Source organism: Buteo buteo, chromosome 9, assembly GCF_964188355.1.
Source record: "Buteo buteo chromosome 9, bButBut1.hap1.1, whole genome shotgun sequence".
NCBI lineage: Eukaryota > Metazoa > Chordata > Aves > Accipitriformes > Accipitridae > Buteo > Buteo buteo.
The window spans coordinates 22,398,484-22,415,244 of record NC_134179.1 but is presented as its reverse complement, the minus strand read 5'-3'; the positions used below and the strand labels follow the sequence as shown (position 1 = coordinate 22,415,244).

General features: G+C 40.1%; 1 protein-coding gene across 8 annotated transcripts in view; it reads right to left on the bottom strand.

Moving 5' to 3' along the window:
* L3MBTL3 (L3MBTL histone methyl-lysine binding protein 3) overlaps nt 1-16,761 on the bottom strand; it is an 85,999-nt gene that overhangs the window by 51,995 nt on the left and 17,243 nt on the right. For all 8 annotated transcript variants that reach the window (XM_075035688.1, XM_075035685.1, XM_075035681.1 and 5 more), the window contains 5 exons: nt 10,877-10,988; nt 7,321-7,480; nt 6,180-6,318; nt 4,806-4,890; nt 2,188-2,279 (listed from right to left, as the gene is read on the bottom strand). In XM_075035688.1, coding sequence (XP_074891789.1) covers nt 2,188-2,279; nt 4,806-4,890; nt 6,180-6,318; nt 7,321-7,480; nt 10,877-10,988 — 588 coding nt within the window. The remainder of the gene's footprint in view (nt 1-2,187; nt 2,280-4,805; nt 4,891-6,179; nt 6,319-7,320; nt 7,481-10,876; nt 10,989-16,761) is intronic.

Sequence of the window (16,761 nt, the reverse complement as noted above, 5' to 3'; positions counted from 1 at the left end):
TAACTGAGATTTTGCAAAAGCAAGCACAAATAAAATTACAAAGAAAGGAAACAATTAAAAAGTCACAGATCTGTTTATTCTTTCATTATTGTAATAAACATTACTGTACAAACAGTACAAAATTTTACAAACAATACACTAAAAATTAACCAATTATCACACAGGTATTTCCTGACATTTAAGACATGAATTATCCACTATTCTTCCCAATGTCAAATCTAAAATTTCTAAGGCAACACAATCTTTAGTTTGGTTTCTGTTACAGCAAAGTAACAGGCAACTTTTAGAAGACTAGTAACTTCAATACTATTCAGCAGATTTCAATTTTGTGTATTATTCTCAATACATCACCCAAGGTAAAGCTAAGACAAACTTAGTAATCACATATTATCTTTACAACAAACATTTAAAGATACTTTGTTAAGGAGAGATACAAGAACAAAATAAGAGTAAGGGTAAAAGGAGTCAGCAGATGAGCAGATGGCAGACCAAGGATTAGAAACGTTTATGTATGGTACAAGAAGATACACAAAACCCAACAGATTACATCAGGGGAGATGGAGATTGGAAAAAACAACACTCAAGGTTCAATAATTTTGTTTTACTGGAACAGTAAGCGCTTGTCAGTCACAGCCTAGAAATTACTCTAAGGTTTAAGTACCAGCAAGTGGCAAGGACTCTCCATTATCTTGACTATTCCTAACTAAGGGTATGAAAAAACACCATGAAAAGTACTGCCTCTGAACTGGAAAAGTAAGAGAAAAAAAGAGTAATTCTCACAATCCAAAGAGAAATCAAAGATTCAAAATCGCTGGTGATGTTTGGGCTTTCTTTTTTTTAATCTTACTGTTCCTGTGGCTTGCTTGTCCATCTGTAAAACTGAGAAATACTACCTGGCCACCTCCGAGTGTTATTAAGAATTCTCTCTCCGCTACAGGTTTTAAGTACTGCACACTAAATAAAACCCTGGAGTTACCCAGAGGCTAAAGACTTTAAAAGAAAACATTAAGTAAGATGCACTGAATGAGAAAGGTGCGCTGTGGAGAAAAAATAAAGGAAACCATACACCATCACTCCAGACTTTACCACCATGTGCAGTGCCCAGAAAGGCTGGTATATGCCTGTGTGCCGCAAGAGCATTTCACGGAACTTCAGAAAGGCACAGCAATGCTTTGTAAATCTACATTCCAGATGCAGACACTACTTATCCAGACTTTTTTTTCTTGTTAATTTTTCAAGCACAGGGGGATATAACTAAGGATGGTCAGGTAACTGTTGTTCTTGCACCTACAAATCTATGGATTAGGTACATTGCAATCCTAGTTCTTTACTTTTGTACCTCAGTAATGTCTAAAAGCACCAATTAAAGGTCAGCATCACACGCACATGTAAGCTGAAAAGCTAATTCCTGCACAAAAGATTTAATAGTTGAAGTATAAAGCAAACAGAAGGAAATAGATGCAAGAAACAGACTACAAGTAAGAACAGAATTAGCAAGAAATAATACCGGATATACACAGCAGAAGTACAGCAGCTGAGACACGTTCACATGTTTTGCCAGGTTTTGCAAGAGAACAGAACAGCATGGAAGCTTTGTGGATTTGCATACAGAGCTCTCTTCCAAGCAAGAGAGACAGCACTAGTGAAAGCACTGAGATGACAAATGACAAAGAGTACTGTAGCAGGCAAAGTACAAGCAAGAGATGATGATGTGACATCCAATCAGATGACAGGCAAAATCGCAACAAGCCAAACTAGTATCTGACGTAGTAACAGAATATAACGTCAGCAGGAGCTGCCAGACGGGTAATATAATCAAAGCAACAAGCCAAAAGATGATCTTTCTACCACCTTTCTGAGCATATTTAAAGAGAATGATAAGGCATGAAAAAATGAGGGTATGTATCAGATTTTTAGCTTCAGAGATTAGAAGAAAAGGCTAGAACTTGCAGATTTTGGAAGAGCATCTGCTTTCTGTAGTCTCGGTTGACAGCATTCATCTACAACTACAGAATTCTCTGAAAAAGCAGAGAAAGATAACTAATTTCACATGTTCCAACTATCTTGACAATTGCTGATGGATAGCATTGTTTTAATCATGTAGGTTTTCCCCCAGAGAAGTGTAAAATCTTCAAATTATTTCACGATCTTAGGTGGCTGACTGATTTAAACTTTAGAAGGTCATACCTCTTTAAAAAGCTTAGTAGGTACTGCAACAGCCTTTTCTTCCTCTAGATAGGATGCCCAACACCATGCTTGCCTTCCTTTAGAGGGTACAGCTGTAAGGAAGCACACAATAGCAAACGAATTCTATAACTTATTTTCTCAAGAAAAAAATATAAAACAATACTTTAAAGTTTATAATATGCCTATCTCAAATCTACATTTTATTAAATGCACTCATGGTGTTTCTCAGGACTTATTTCAGGAAAAGTGGCTCTGTAGGTTTAATGGCACCAGGAACATAAAGGTTGTTAATTTTTCAAGCAGGGGGATATAACCAAGGATGGTCAGGTAACTGTTGTTCTTGCACCCACAAATCTATGGATTCTGTACATTGCAGTCCTAGTTCTTGACTTTTGTACCTCAGTAACATCTAAAAGCACCAATTAAAGGTCAGCATCACACACATGTAAGCCAAAAAGTTAATTTCTAAACCAGGAACATGAAGGCTCCTGGTTTGTATAGAAAGGTTTCCAGCAGTTCAAATCTTGATCAGTAACAAGAAAAAGCTCTTTCAGGTGATAAGAACAACTTACAAAGTCTTGCCCCCTGTCCCTTTTCCCTTATTGCTCATAAGAAGCATTAAGACAAGCAATTTGCAGATATGTAGAAAGATCAGTTCAAATCACAAAGTAGGTCAATATTTTAATTTTTTTTTTCCAGAGAATTTCTTTGCCTGGGAAGCATTTTCAACTGGATAGCATTCGTTACATGTTTTTTTAATTACAGTTGAAACACTTTATTCTTTAACAGTATTCAGAACGTTTCTAACCAACTCCATCACTTGGTAGTTTGATGGTTTTGGGTGGAGAGACAGTGATTTAACAATAATTTCTCCAAGCCATCAAAACTGTCACCAGTGCTTTTTTCCCCCCATCATGTTATTAGCATATGACAGAAACCTCCAGTTTCAGATTTGTTCATATAGTATGAGCACTCACATGCACTTGCATAGTAATTGTAACATTGGCTACAGTCCATCTTAATACTGGCTACAGTCACATCAGTGAGTAACAGTTTTTAGGCCTTGAAAATAAGGCACTAACTGTGCTAGCAAAAGCCAGGAACTTCAAAAACAGATGGCTTGTGAGGCTGGCCATGGACGTTATCTACTTTCATACACTTCCACTCTGCTCTACTGATCTTCACCTAAAATGCCTCCTCACTTAGCATTTCACACCATAAACTCATGCTGCCAGGAGGATTCCTCACAGTCCACAGTATGACTCTGGCCTGATCCTGACTGTGGGCTACTCACAAGAGAACCAAGTCCCTTAAGTAACAGTCTGGCTAAGCATTTTTATGATTAAAACATGAACCATAACAATAGCGATGCCAAACTCCCCTGAAGAAAGCTGATAATGTAACCAAAAGATAACGAATTTCAGAATGTCAGCAATCGCTCAACCCTATTAAAGCATATCCATTTTATTTGTGATTTACCCCGTTTTTATCTATTCCATTTATGAGATGTGTTGCTCAGCACAATCATACACAGTCATGTGCTTGGCTATAAATTGGTCTTTTATACCACATCTCTTGTGCTGAACTGACATTTTCCCAAATAAAAAAAACCAGAAGAAATCTGTACAGATCATTCTGTCACTGGACAGCAGTGATTTCCATAGAGCATTGGCTTTGTGCTCATATCTCACACTTCTTATCACCTCAGCTTTGGAAACAACTGTAGAAATAATATTTATACTTCAGGAGAAATTCTGTCTTGGGAGGGGGATCTTCCATAACTTTTATATGTTGCATCTTCAATCAATATTTGATCTGCCTAGGGTGCAGCTGAGCTACTTGAAGCTCTGTGCTGATTAGCAGCCTGGCAACTTCTGGTAATGGCTCCCAGTGTACCACAAGAAACACTTTGGAGGGCAAGATGTAAGTTTGTGCTTGGTGCACCACTGAGGTATGATAGCTGCTGATTCTCCAATTCTTCCTAGAAGTATCTATCATACAAATAGCTTGAAAAAAACAGCACTCATTTAAAATATGTTTTATTATGCTGCTTGATGTGGTGTATGTCCCTTTGGACTGATTATAGCAATTATTCCTGAACAGTTCCATAAATGTGTCTATTTCGAGCACACACTATAGATACAAAATTGACCCCCAAGGAAACAAAAGTAAACTTTCACGTCTGCCTAATACGTGTCTTTCAACATCTGGGAACTCACCGGGCCTGATTCCCTTTAATACTGGCACTCTTTAGAGGGATGGGAAAAAAAAAAACAACCCAAAAAACAACCACCCTAAAATGTGCATCAATTACATTTGCACTCACTATATCCTCCTCCATGCTGCTAGAGGTATATAAACTGGCTCTCTGTAAAAGATAATCAATCTCCACATGATGGGTTTTTTTCCCAGTTTTCACTTGGCTCTCTCAGTCCTTCAATCCTCAAAACTTAATTGCTGTAAATAAGACTGGCACTCTCTTTTTACAGAATTGAAAAAAAAAATGTATCCAATAAAGGAATACAAACTCAGTGAAACAATGCTGACAATTCACAATAAGAGATGGATATGACCTAAAGAATTGATAGTTGAGATTTTTGTTTCATAATCTAACTTACTTTGTTTCAAAACTGTTATTTCTACTTTTCTTTTTCTCCTGGCTCTCTGTGAGACTCTCAAGATCCTTCCTTCAGGTTTGTCCTCCTAAGTAAAAAAAAAAAAAAAAAAAGTACAGTAACCTCATTAGTTCAGAAGTCTAGTACAGTAAAATGGAGACAGCCAAGGTTTAATCATGACTTCATTTAAATGGCTACTGACATAGCTCTCTGTGATCTCAAACAAACTTGCAGATGTCCAGTAAAAACATAACAAGCCATCAGTGACAAATCACAGCAAACACGGTGAAAATGACAGACAGAAGGACTCTCAACATCCAGCACTCAGGCAGCCAGCCTTGTCTTAGCCAGGGACAGATCACGAAGCCTTCACCTGGCCTCGCTGAGCCGGAGATAAATAGCAGTATCTTTGCTAAGTTCATGCTTCCAAAATAATTTAAAGGAAAACCTCTCACAGCTTTAGTTTGCTTTTCTCAAATGTACAATTGCTTTACTAAATATGAAATGGTACTGATCCTTTTTATTTATTTCATTGTTTGTGTATTAACAGTTTTGTTAGCACCTGAAGAGATGAACAGAGTTAAGCACTCATTTGGGAGGGCAGATGCATGGAGGCAAAGAAGGTATCCCCTGACTTCTGCCTAAGATACTGCTATGCAGTGAACTATGAATTCCCTTCTGACAACTCTAGTGTCTTCAGCGTTTTGACAATTCAGCAGTTGTAGAGCTCTCCCCTTCTCCCTCAAAACTGCTCCTCGCAGCAGTGTCACAGCTATTGGGAAGAAAACAAGTATTACAGGAAAACAAACATTACGGGAAGGCACTGTGATAAGTTTACTTTAAAATGAAGAATAAATACGAAAGGAAAAAAACAAAAGGTGCCCCAGAGCACATTACACTGCAACACAAACCAAAACAAACCTTTAGCTATGATTTTCTAAGGCAAATTACACTAAGAAAATCAAAAGTATTATCTTAACTGTAATGTAGCATTCTTTGTAAATAAATTATTGGTCTATAGTCATTTATTCATGTGCAGAGTAACAAAGTAACAGGTGTTGGGAAATACGTATTCCTATTTTTCTATGCTGAAGACATAGCAAGGCTAGGTTAGTATCATTTTTCCTTTAAATTCTTTTTGTTCTGTTCTTAAAAAAGGAGGGAAGAGAAAAAAACCAGTTCTTATAAGTTCATTGTCAATAATTACAATTTACTGATGAGGCATAATTAAATTGGTAAGTGAACCAACTACTTATTGTGGCTCTGATAGAGTGATGCCGTCACTTCTCTGTGTAGACTGATGAAGACTGACATTGCAGTATAAGGCAAAGCTCCCACCAAAATACTCGCAGGAATGGGTTTATGATGCATACTAACAGTTTCATCCGGATTCTCTTTCTTCTCCCCATTATCCCTGGACTCTTCTTTGAGAGGTAACTTTGCTTTTCTTTTCCGAATGCCTTTGGAATCATCTTCCCCATTGCATTCCACGCTGGGCTTTTCCTCCTTTGGTTCTCTATTACAAGAGTAACACAATGACACAAAGCCAATATTATTTCACTTCTCATATTCATAAACCAAGTAAAAGGCAAGTAAATCTGAAGGTCAAGCATTTGTAGGTCCCAGGGTATTATACAAAATATATTCTTAGAAATACTACTGAAAATTACATCTGTCAAAAGAATTAATCTGGAAGACACACAATAGCAACTACAAAAGGAAAGCTGTCAGCTTAACGCTGAACAAGTTCTGCCTGTTTTAAACACTGTGTCTTTTCCCATGTAGCATCAAATCTCACGGAGAAGCAAACTGTGAAATGTTTACGACTGCAGGGCAGTTTACAGAAAGGAAAGCAAAGCAAAGGTAATTGTTAGCACTGACAAATCCAATTGGAGAAAGTTGGTATGTGACTACAAATTGCTAAACAAGCAATCAGAACAGAAAACTTAGAAGCAATTAGCTAAAAATGAAGGAGAATGCACAAAATCATAGATGTTAAAAACTGCCATAATGCACTAATATGCAATACAGAACGGACATACTAACACAAACCTTATTTTATGATGAGATGAACTGCACTAGCTGAAAGAAAAGGAACTAAGAAACTACAGCATGCTTGTTCCCACTCACTGTCATCTGTAACACAGTTCTTGCACTTAATTATAATTAGCTTACCACACCAACCATCTCATTACTGATTAATTCCAATGATTATGAAACAGGGTGGGAGTCCGATACCAATCCATACATGCCATAGACTATTTTACCACTTGGATCTGACAGCAGAACACAGCATACTGAACAAAGACTGCCTTCAACATCAGTGTTAGACAAAACCAAATGTTAACACACTTACATGAAAAACAGTGAAAGAACATTATAAACCGATGGAGACTCACCAAAACATGGCTGCTTAATATCTCCCTTTGCCCCACCATTAACATTTTACCCCACCACTTTTATCTCATGCTGCATTTATGCCAAATTCTTTGTTTCTATACTTTATAATAGCACCTACTTGTTTTTCACTTGCTGGGCACATTTCTGGCTGCAAAATTTCCCTTCAGGAACAAATTCTTCTATGGTACCATAGCGGTAACAGTTTTCACAGAAAACAAGTCCATCCATTTTTGCAGTTTCCTTCAACCTTGTGGGGATCCCTGTCTTTTCTGAAAAGGCTGCGCAATGAAAAAAGTAACTTCACTTAAGGTAGAGGTGATACATTTCCAACCACCCTCAGCAGGCCTTGCCAAGCAAACAGAAAAATGGAAGTCACATCACCCTTGTTAGAACGAAGAACTGGGAGTTACGTGTCTCTATGGGGTCCATATTCCTGACAAGCAAGTTGGATTTTGATATTGCAACATGAGAGAGAAAAATCCACCGATTTCATGCTTCTGTCATCAGTGGCACATCGACACTGCTTGATGTGGCTAGTCGTGGAAGGAGAGAATTTTGTGACAGGCACTGGACTGACTGCCCACAGAATCATCACTGCAAGGAGTCCACCACCTCATCTCCTGCTGACATGCCTCGTTTTTGACCTATATATAGGGTCATTTGGGAAAAAGGTTTGGGTGGGAGTTATCTTTTCATAGGTGAACTTATTTCTGGAAGTAAATCACTGACTATATTCTACAGTCTCTCACAGCAGTAGCTCTTGCTCAACCTGCCTGAGGTCTACCAGAAGTAAAAAAATCACTAATTTGTAACAAAGAAATTTTCAAATACTAAGTTACTCACTCATCCTAAGCTACAATTTCCCCACAAGAGGCCTGTAGCCTAGGAGAGGATGCCGTTTCTTTCACTCATAGACAAGTATGAAGCACTGTCAAGTTCTCCAGGTTCTAGAGCAGGTCGTTGACTTTGCACTCTCCCAAAAGGCAAATTTCAAGTCACAAACTATTCCTTTTGCTTGAGCACCGTACTGTCTGTGAAAGCGGAGTCAAATGAACTCTTGTGTGCAGACCATCTCCACCAGAAGGATATGTAATTTATGTGCTGTATTTACACTCCAGTCTCAGTAGTGGTTCAAAACAACCATTTCTTCTCGTGATGGAAAATTTTAGCAATATTTTTATTTGGGGGGAGCATTAAATTAATCAAGGACAGTGTAAGGTAGTAGTAGGATGATTACTTGGTATGTTTATGTGTCCATAAGCACACTTTAATTCAGTAGCAACATTTTTTTTTTCAGGTTTACCAGACCGTAGTGGGTAAAGTTGTATGCTTTACTGTAGATAACTCTGATCTCTCAGTCTAAGGAGAGAACCTGTTGCGCTACTATGGTATCACAGTGTTGCCACCCTCATCAGATATGAATCTTTAATAACTATCATTGCTTTGGAGACAGACCTACAGAAAAGAGTACCTGTGGTCTGAGGCTTCAGACCTCATAGCTGAAGCCCAAACTACTTTCCCACTGGTGTAAATGTTTCATCTATTCACAAAAGTCACATGATAATTAAGACTTAATGGTGGGGGAGGAGCAAAGGAAAACTTTCATTGACTTCGCTTATCATGCTTATACTGATGATTATTAAACCAAAATTTTGAAGTCTGCTTTTTGAAGGACTTACAGGATGCATATTTTAAAAGAAAATTGATAAAATGTAGCATCAACAAGGAAAAAAACCTAGGCAGTTGTAAGTAATCACAAAACCGGTTGTGATATTCTCTTTCATGCTACTCCATCACTGCTGGAGTCAGTGTATCAAGATTTTCAGAACTTATGACCATATAAACCGAGCTTTTCTTGAACAAAAAAAAGGTGTTTCCTTACATCAATATTTTAAATCCAGGAAACACCTTATTTGGTAGGAAGACACTACAACTATTAGAATTTTATCATTCAAGATAAACATAAATGGTTACTACACACTCATTTTAATACTGTAAAAAAGCATAGTCAGCAGGAGCAAGGCAACAGTGCAGACATACATTGACATGGGTGGTAGCAGCTGAGCAGCAGCCAGTATCATGTGAAGGTGGTTTACCGTTGTATTGGTTTTGTGTGGCAAGGTTTTTGGTAGCGGGGGGCGGTTACAGGGGTGGCTTCTGTGAGAAGCTGCTGGAAGCTTCCCCTGTGTCCAACAGAGCCAATGCCAGCCGGCTCTAAGACAGACCCGCTGTCAGCCAAGGCCGAGCCAATCAGCGATAGTGGTAGCACTTGTGTGATAACATATTTAAGAAGAAAAAGAAAGTTGCAGTGGGCACAGAAATGGCAGCCGGAGAGAGGAGTGAGAACATGTAAGAGAAACAACTCTGCAGACACCAGGGTCAGTGAAGAAAGAGGGGGAGGAGATGCTCCAGGTGCCGGAGCAGAGATTCCCCTGCAGCCTATGGAGAACACTGCAGTGAGGCAGGCTGTCCCCCTGCAGCCCAGGGAGGTCCACGGTGGAGCAGATATCCACCTGCAGCCCAGGGAGGACTCCATGCCAGAGCAGGTGGGTTCCCGAAGGAGGCTGTGACCCCATGGGAAGCCCACGCTGGAGCAGGGTCCTTGCAGGGCCTACGGCCCCATGGAGAGAGAAGCCCACGGAGCAGGTTTTCTGGGAGGACTTGTGACCCCGTTCAGGACCCACACTGGAGCAGTCTGTGCCTGAAGGACTGCAGCCTGTGGAAGGGACCCATGCTGGAGCAGTTCATCAAGAACTGCAGCCCATGGGAAGGGTCCACGCTGGAGAAGTTCGTGGAGGACTGTCTCCCATGGGAGGGACCCCACGCTGGAGCAGGTGAAGAGTGTGAGGAGTCCTGCCCCTGAGGAGGATGAAGCGGCAGAAATAACGTGTGATGAACTGACGCCAACCCCCATTCCCTGTCCACCTGTGGGGGGCTATGTAGAGAATCCGGGAGTGGAGTTGTGCCCAGGAAGAAGGGAGGGGTGGAGGGAAGGTGTTCTGAGATGTGGTTTTATTTCTCATTACCCTACTCTGGTTGATTCGTAATAAATTCAGTTAATTTTCCCCAAGCTGAGTCTGTGTTGCCCATGACGGTAATTGGTGAGTGATCTCTCCTGTCCTTATCTTGACCCACAAGCCCTTTGTTATATTTTCTCTCCTCTGTCCAGCTGAGGAGGGGGAGTGATAGAGCGGCTTTGGTGGGCACCTGACGTCGCGTCTAGCCAGGGTCAACCCACCACAACAGTGTGCGGTACTTTGGTCACAAATGAACTGCAGGCAGGTAGTAAAGTCTGTGGACAGTCTGTAGAACCAGCTCAACAGAAATAACATCTAAAAAATCTCAATAATTTTCAAGTAAGAAATTTACTATTTTTCAAATTAAATAGAGTAAAAATACTGATTCTAAACTCAGAAAAAATTACTATTAGAAAAAATTGTGTCTGTAATTGAACTTCAGATGTTTAACAGTGGAATTATTTCCTTTTAACTTCAAATGCATTTATTTTCATACTTACTCACACCCCAAGAAACAGGTAACATCATCAGAGATACTCTGTGCATTAAAGCAAGTAAGTTTTGGGTTTTTATTTTGGGGGGCAATCTTTAAGAAAAACTGATATGCTAAACAAAATACAGTCTACCACAGAAAATGTTTACTGCCTCTTAACTGACCTTCTTGAGCAGTTGGAACCATCCAGGTTGTGGTAGCAGTTGCCTTCTTAACACTTTCCATCTCAGTTTCATCTGTAATCACTTCCAGGGCCCCAAATTCATTCACTCTAAACTGTAAGACAAAACAAATAGCATGGAGTATAGTAAAAATTTACTAATACTCTCTTATGGCATCATCTTCTATTCACCAAGATAGTTTTTACATGGTGTCCTCACCATATTATCCATTTTCTGTGTGTTTCTGCTTATCCCCAAGGAACTGGAAACAAGCCTTTCTGGTCTCTATCAAGCAAAATGCAAACTTATTTTGTTATCTAAAAATATTAATTTGCATAGATATTGATATAGATGCCTCCACATGCAGATCAATATCTAACCTACACACAAGAATCAAAAGTCATTAAACAGAAATTCATGGAAAAATCTCCTAACTCTATGCTTTTCTTTGCCAGCAAAATAACACACTCCAATCACTGAGTATTTTTGTTGAGGAAAAGGGAACTGACCATTGAATACAAATGCTTCACAGAGTACAGAAATTTCAGCATCCTCCAAAAACACAGTACTTCTCTGCTGTGAAGTGCACATAAACAAACATCTCAAGGCAGTTTATGAGCTGTTTAATTACATGCTGAACGTGATATTACTGTCAGCCAGAAGCAAGGCTCAACAATACCCCACCTGCTGTGCTTACACAGGAGCACCGCGAGTTATATCCATCCTGCTGCCAGCAGAAAAGTGTCTTCCAAATGCTATAATGATTACAGCACTACTTCAGCTTCCCAGTCACTACTTGGTTTGCAGGCCCGGCTGGTTATACAAGTTGAACTCAAGGCTGTCCATGATGGTCTGCTCTGAGCAGCCCAGGGGTGTAACTCTCTGAGCTTTGCCACAGAGGACAGGTCTGGAGTAGTGAGGTGCCCTCACCAACAGAGATCAAGAGGAAAAAGTTACGCCTGACAGAGTCTTTCAAAGCTTCCCAGCACCCCCCTGAGAGAATATTCCTTCAGGGCAGTGCATGAGGCCTATTTCTGTTTCTCTGGTCGGGTAACTTTACCTTGGGAAAATGAGAAGGTGAACAATTGCCTGGCACTACATTGATCTTCTCTGCGCCTCTGGAGGCTGCAGGATGAATCAACCCCACTCACTTTGGACCCTGCTATGGTATAGTACCGAAAATAAGACATCCCGACTGAAAGCAAAGGTCAGCCCCATGACGTACATACCACAACAGCATGCTTTCACTAGTACGGTTCTCCCAGACTCAGCATTTGCAAAGAGCCACCAAGTCCTAAGGAACGTGAGCAGCTCAGAAATAATAAGCTGAGGGGTGGAAGGGGAAGAAGAGGAGAACCTCACACAGTCGTATGACTTCTGGAGCCAAAATTTTTACTTGAGGTTAGCTATGCTCACAACAGACATGCAGTGTAGACAAACTCTTGACAAATCCATCCAGACTGAAAGTCCAGGAGTTCAGCTTTGAAAGGCAACCAAATGCAGTAACACCCCGCGCTCATACTCCAGTTTGTAGACAGACATTCACACTGTTCCACCCAAAGAAAAGCAGTGGAGTTACCATTCAGAAGAGGATCCTCATGTCTTACGGCTGACTTACGCAGCCAGCCTGATCCCTATTTTGGTTAAGCTCATTTTTGTTATTTGTGCTTTGCTGCCTCTGCAATAGGTGGATGCCAGAGGGAAAACCTTGCTTGCTTCCTGGAGCTCTAACTCTGCAGCAGCTGGCTCAGCAAGCAGGCTGTGAGCACAGACTACAACACGGTGCTACAGCCCGCCAACCTGCCGGTCACAGGGAGGTTACGAACCAACTTCTGGAAACACTCTCCTGCACCTTCACACAATATCAGCCGGAACATCTGTACACCAAAGGTATTTCTGAACAGTCCAATTAATACCTGGGATATTTCTGCATGATCCGATTGATGTTCCGCCCTGACACTATACATATGCTCCTCCTCCACCGGGGCCTCCTGTGGGACACAAGACATCACCCTAGCTAGCACAGCGGCCTGCCAGCCCTTCTGGCTTCCGAGGGCTGACTGACAGACATCAAGTGATGAAACACAGGTGACTGCAGGGAAGGCTGCTCCCAGTCACCCTTTCATTGGAGGCTGTTCACGGCAGCGAGAGCCGAACCATTAAGGAAGCAACTCTTCCACAGTCAGGCCACCATGCAAAGATGGGCTCAGTGATGGAGAGTAACCACCTGCTACCGCCTCAGCAGGCAGGAGGGTACGACAACGCTACTAGGCCGCTGCCCCTTCTGACCTCTGCATCTCCTGGTTTTGCGCGCAGCCTCCCCTGTATCAGTGTCAGAGGCCTCCAGCTCCTGGTCAGACACAAACCTGAAGCAGATACGTCTGCTTTCGCTCACTGCTTCCCCAGCTACAGCTTCAGCATTACTGTGCACGCTGAGCTCTCCGTAGCTGACCAGAAAAATGCCTCAGACCCGGGGAGTCATACTCTGGCTTTAGCTGGGGAGGAAAAGCAACAAAAAAATTTGTGACAGAGGTTAATTGCTTAAGAACAGGATAAAGAGATGTACAGAGCAGCATGCTGCACGAAGTCATCACAGGATAAGAGCTGCCAGAGCTATGTGCCAACTAGTGTCTACTGTTGGAAGCATGACAAAAAAGGATCTAGATTAATGGTGGTTTATGTGTCTACGAAAAAATTCAATGTTTTCGTAAGCCTCTTCTACTTAGAAAGCAGAAAACAAAAAAAATTAAAGGTAGAGGTCCTGTCATAATATTTCCTCTACTTTTGGTGATCCAAGCTAAAATATAGTAAGAGCAGTCCCCCCATATACTTTCCCAGGTGTCTTGACAGTCTGGAAGTTCACAGCAGGTGATACAGAGGGAAGGAAACAGTGTCATTGAGCTAACTTCCGAGGACAGATCCACAGCTTTCTGAGAAGTAAAAATTTGTTTTTAAGTCACAACAGTTCTGAAGTAAATAAATAAATTTGCATTGGATGAAGGGATTTTCCTTAAACCTGCCTTCATTAAAGCAAACAGTAAAATTCCCATTGACAGAAACAAAGTCAGGCCATTATCAAGTACTTTTTATATAATCTCACAAAGCAGCCCGATTTTGGTCACTTCAATGTTTAAAAGAGAATAAATTATAGAGCTTGTTGGGTATGAATTTAATCCACTTGACTTTTGTCAAATGCCTGTTTGCAAATTTTAAGTTACCTCTTATGAAGATAGTTCTCTATGCCACCCAATGGAGCCAACGGTCTTAAAACATCAGAAGGCAAAGAAGAAGAGGAGAAAGAAACCTCAACAGCTTTCACAAGTGAACCCACAGAAAGATAAACAGGAATAAATATAACATTTGGATAAAAAATTTCACTTTCAAAGTTTCACGTACAGGTGAGCAACAAGGGCAAAAATACACATTTTTAAGTTACTGCAGTTCTTTTAACACAAATATATCATAAACTGAGTTTGCCGGATGAGTCCAACTGCTAGTGGGTAAATATACAACACAACTTATTTAGCTGCCTTGTTTAGCAGTTTCCACAAGGATCAAAGGGGAATTAAACAGCAGCTTCCATCTAAATATCATTAGATTCCTTCCACTCAGAGTTGAGATACATTTTCATGTTCTCAGGAAACGATGCCCTGATATACCAGACTTCAGCTTATATGGCTGTTAATTTAATCCCCAAGAACATTTTAATATTCATTCGATAAATAAAGAACACATTGAGGGAAATCAAGGCTTAAATAAATAATAATCAAACATTATAAATACTTTCTGAACCATTTCTGTCTGTCCACATGTTAAGTTCTTCTACAGGGATCAAAATTACTATCAATAAACATTTTTTTAAAAATTAAAATTGCATTAAAATTTACAAAGGACTGGAACAAGTATCATAAGTCACTGAGATGAAGCCTTTGTATATTGCAGGCAATAGTATCACACAAAGTATTTCATAAATGTTTCAGCTGCAATGGAGAAGCAGCCAGATTTTCTGCTACCAGTGCCTCTACTTAAAGTCCATTTCTGAATTTCTTTCTCGAAAAACCTTCTTCTAACATTTCATTTACATCTATTCATAGTCAGTTTATACCCATTTGTTCGTAACCCAATATTACCCTATGGATTACATAGCTCTAGTACCCTAGTGCTTACTCTCTGGATATACATTTGAAGCAAGGAATTATGTGCCCCCAAACTTGGTTTTATTAGGCTACGCATAAGCTCCTTCTGTTCTTATGAAAATGCTGCTCCACCTTCTTGGCCAGCCCACTGTCATTCATTGCCCACCAAGTGCTGGGCTCAACCATGGAAATTCACTTTTCTCAGTGAACATGACTAAGCATAACACTGCAGGTGGACTTCTGCTGTCCCTCCTCCAGTGGCTTTAGGACCTTTCCATTCCTAATGAAACTTCTTTGCCTTATCATGCAGGCTGGAAGGTACTCTGTAGGGAGAATTATATGTTAAAAGGGCTTTCAGTTCTCTTTCTCCACATTTCATAAAAATACTCTGTGTATTTGCCACTATGTGGGATAAAAATAAATTTGCAAACAATGCAAAATGTCTACCATATGGCAGATTAATTCTTAGAAACTCAAAGCTATTGGGAAGAAATACATACAATCTAGTTTCAAATTAAGTCCCTGCTGTTGCATGTGTCTAATTCAAAGCAACAAAGATCAGACTATCTCTATTTGCCATTACTTGTGCCCTTTTAAGAGTGTACAAGATCTCATCAGTACCCACAGAGATCTCATCAGAATAAAGGCTGCTATTGTTTTATATGAGTTAAAAATATTATTTGGGAGAACAAGCAGAATTAAAAAGGAAGAAAAAGGAAGAACAACTGAAGTGCAAAGGATGAAAAAGAAGAAAAAAATCCCACACATCTTAATGCACAGCTTTAAAATAAATTAGAAAAAACAGCCAACACTACCATCTACTGGGCAAGATAAGGACAGAGAGTTCATTGCAATAAAGACAACTGTTGCATTCTGACAGTAACTTCAGGAACAAAACTATGTGACTGTGGACTATCTCAGAAGAAACCTGCAAAATTTATATTATCCAAAACAAAAGTAAACTGAATAAATGATCTTCATGCCTACGAAGTAACTAAACTTAAAGTATCAGAGTTATACAGCAGTTTGTCAAGAGGACCGACACCTGGGACTCCAGTGGTGCAAGCCAAAGAACTACACTCAGATCTCTGATTAGGAAACAGTTACCATCATTCTTGATTTTAACCACCATTTAATCACAGTGATTTCAGTGGGACTGCTCAGGTAAATCAGAGCCTTTCTGGCATCTTACAGCTCCTCCTCTCTTTAAAGCGAAAGAATTGCCTACAGACATTGTGTTGTCCAGCCGCATCCTGCCACATGCCAACATACTTTTTACATATTATTTAAGTTGAATAAGTTAGTAAATGCTGGAACTTGTCCATTCAACCATTCTCCTCTTCTGTGTGTGTGTGTGTGTGTGTGTGTGTGTGTGTGAGAGATACACTTTTTATGTGCACAATCACATGCTATTTTTTCCACAGAACCCCTGCCCCAGGCAGGGGCTGGATAGCATTCAGAAAATGAGGCAGCTGTTGGGTATTTTTATACTCTTTCTTCAAGCAGTAAAGCCAGTCTTATTTACTCTACACAGTTTGAAAGTAGAACGACTGTTTATTTTCTTTAAAAAAAAACCCACTGAAATAACAAAGAGCATGTATCTAAAAAAGCTTTAGGCACTCTAGCAATTACTGTTACAAGTAATTCCTGAAACAAAACCTCTGTTCTCAGCCACTTAAGAAAGAAAATAAAAATATCTCATCCTAGCTCTTCATTCTTCTGACTACTCTGCTCCCAGCTTATTTCAAAGCA